The 2,789-nt window shown below is 56.5% G+C and overlaps 1 protein-coding gene across 1 annotated transcript; it reads right to left on the bottom strand.

The window, feature by feature from the left end:
- Positions 1-34: 34 nt before the first annotated feature.
- On the bottom strand, positions 35-2,015 carry JCM15063_006171 (OPT family oligopeptide transporter; the record flags this gene model as incomplete). The annotated part of the gene is made up of 7 exons (XM_076681014.1): positions 35-138; positions 199-256; positions 327-684; positions 750-1,215; positions 1,278-1,509; positions 1,575-1,697; positions 1,767-2,015. Coding segments are annotated over 7 exons (1,590 nt in total), but the record flags the coding sequence as incomplete, so codon positions are not given.
- Positions 2,016-2,789: the final 774 nt, after the last annotated feature.

The following is a 2,789-nucleotide window of genomic DNA, read 5'->3' as shown; positions in this document are numbered from 1 at the left end:
CAGTCTGTTGTGTGGTGAAGATTGTGCCACTTACAAATCCAGTGACGGCGTAGATGACGCAAACGAAGGGGAACATGAAGAGCGAGAGGATCAAGGCGACGATCAAAGCCCACCAGGGGAGTTGCGAGTGGCCAGCATCTGTGGACGATAACAGTCAGTGCGGGTTTCTCTGCACATCGGGGTTGATAGATGACCTACAGCAAGTGGCCATGGCGCAAGCGAAAGATCCGGCCAAGATGGCACCGTAGAGCCACATCTGCAAAACGGCTCAACACGAGTGTTAGTACGGCTCGGAAGACAAAGTTGCGAAACAAATCTTTGCTTACGGGAACCTCCTTGTAAGCACGCATCAACTGGTAGTGAGGGTCGGGTTGACTTCGGTCGCGGTAAGACCTGAAGGCTTGAAGGATAGGGCGCCAGTACCAGATACCGACGTGGGTGAGGGTGGCACCGATAGCCAAGTTGCAACCGAGGTAGTAGATGGCGTTACTGGCGGCGTACCAAGGGATACCTTGAATGGCAAGGGCAGTCTCGTTGAGCGAGTAATCGGCGTTCAGGATGAGGGTCTGGTCGTATTGCGATCCGTTGGCGTAGAAGAGGTCTTGCGAGAGGAAGGGGAACTCGGCGGCCTTCCAGGCGTTGGTGGCGTACATGCCGCAGAAGATGATGCAGCAGAGACCGATACTACCGACGAATTAGAAAGGTAAGCCTCATGAGCGATCGGTGATGGCAGGTACAGGCGGTCTCACCCAATGTATTGCGAGACCTGAGTGGTGAACGGCGTGAAGAGAGCGCCGAGCGATCCTCCTCCCGAGCCAACGTACGCCCAATCGAGGCAGATTGAGAACATGCCGAGACCCTCGTTACCGTTCGATCCACCAAAGATGCGGGTGAACCACGCCGAGTTGCGACGAGCGAGGCAGAAGATCGAGATACCGGTGAGCGTCGGTGCGACGAACTCGGGAATCCACTCCCAGCAGAAGATGGCGATGAAGACGATCCAGAAGAATCGGAGACGCTTCTTCTGCGCGCCCTCGTCCTTGTCACGGTGAAGGGCATCGAACAGGTTGACAGTCGGGACCAAGTTGGGGTAGACGATGTAGGTCGGGAACACCGTGAACGAGCGAGTGAGTCCGGCGAGACCGTATCCGAACAGTTGCGAACCGAGCAGAGTGAAGATGGCAACTCCGTAGTTGGGCGTGATGTTGTAGTAGACTGCGGCCGACATTCACCATAAGCGCCTGCACGAATGTGCGTAAAGAAGTGTCGATACTCACGTTCGTCGGCGGCAAAGACAGAGATGGCCTCGGCGGAACTGGCAGCCGTCGAGGACATGATGAGGACAGCGACATGCTCCTTGAGGGTAAAGTCGCACGGGTTGAGGAACTTCCAGAGACGGCCGCGGTGGGCAGCAGGGAGCACTCGGGCCCATGCTTTGCCGAGAATGAAGGCAATGATCTGAAGGAAGAGCTGAGAAACGTAGACGGTCTGAGGACGGAAGTAGAAAATCTGTTGACAAGGAGCGGGTGTCAGGGACGCGTGGCTGGAACGAGACCGGAGAAGGCCGAGCTTACTTGACCGAGAACGGCGGCGAAGCAGGTCAGGCCGATACCGAGGGAGTACATGCGGAAGGTGTGCACAATCATGTTGGGGTCATCCTCGAGCGACATGCAGCGAGTCGAGATATCTTCGGCAGTCTGGCAAGAGGCACGATAATTTAGCTCGGTTTAATGGATGCGCGCGAAGGCTCGCCCGTGAAGACTGACCTCGATAGGACGTTCTTTGCCATTGGCCATGATATCCTTGGCCGCGACATGGAGATAGTCGGCCTTGTGGACACCATCAGCGGCGACCTCTTCCGGCTCGAGGCCAACCGCGGCTTCCTTCTCGTCGTCGAGGTGAGGCTTGGCAATGTCATCCGAGTCGAACGAAGGAGGCTTGTTGTGTTCGAGGGAGGGCATGGCAACGCCAGAGACAGAGTCCTGGCGTTTGAAAGGGTTGCGAACGGTGACCATCTTGAGGGCGGTTCGAGCGCAGGCCGAAGTGTCTGGCGAGACTGGCTGCGAGGTCGATGCGCCGAAAGTCGGGGAAGATGAGATGGGTGAGTAGATAGAGTAGAGAGGGTTGAAAGGGAAAAGGGAAGTTGCTGGAGTATCGCGACTTGCACTTGCGGCTGGAGTTCCGCCCACTGAAAAACACTTGATCGCGATACGAAGAACGCGGGGGAAGTACACGAGGTGTCGCCACAGATAGGACGGGCGGAACTGATTTCACCGCGCACCTTCGCCGCTAAAGATAGACCGAGATGCGAATTTCAGTCCTAAAAAAGGAACGAGGTGGCGCGACACCGCGAGGCGCGATTTTCACTTTTTCTCCCGTGTCGCTCTTCTCGCGTCGTCTAGAACACCGAATTGACCCGCCGGCCATGGCAGCCGAACGGGACAGTGCGCACTTGCAAACTATTTCCGAGTGCTCGACGAGCCCTCCCTGAAAAAAATACCCCAAGGGTCGCTATCAGCGCGATTCAGAGTGTGACAAAGACGACGATATCGAGAGCACGGGGTCAATGGACGTACAGACCACACTGCTCGATAACAGACCGGCTGCTGCGATGCCACTTCGGAGAGGTTGAAGCCCGGTATCTTCAAATTGGAAACGGTTCGCAACCTGAACTTCCATGCGGCTACCTACGCTTGTTGCGAAAAGGTGTACGTCAAATGGCGCACAAATGGCGCACGCATGGAGACCATCTGACCCCGGGCCTCTCCTTATTCGCCGCGGCTACACCT

This window comes from Sporobolomyces koalae, assembly GCF_050403365.1.
Source record: "Sporobolomyces koalae JCM15063 DNA, S_koalae_JCM15063T_v1_ctg51, whole genome shotgun sequence".
NCBI classification, from domain to species: Eukaryota; Fungi; Basidiomycota; class Microbotryomycetes; order Sporidiobolales; family Sporidiobolaceae; genus Sporobolomyces; species Sporobolomyces koalae.
Note: the sequence above shows the minus strand (reverse complement) of the source record. Positions and strands in the feature narration are given on the sequence as shown.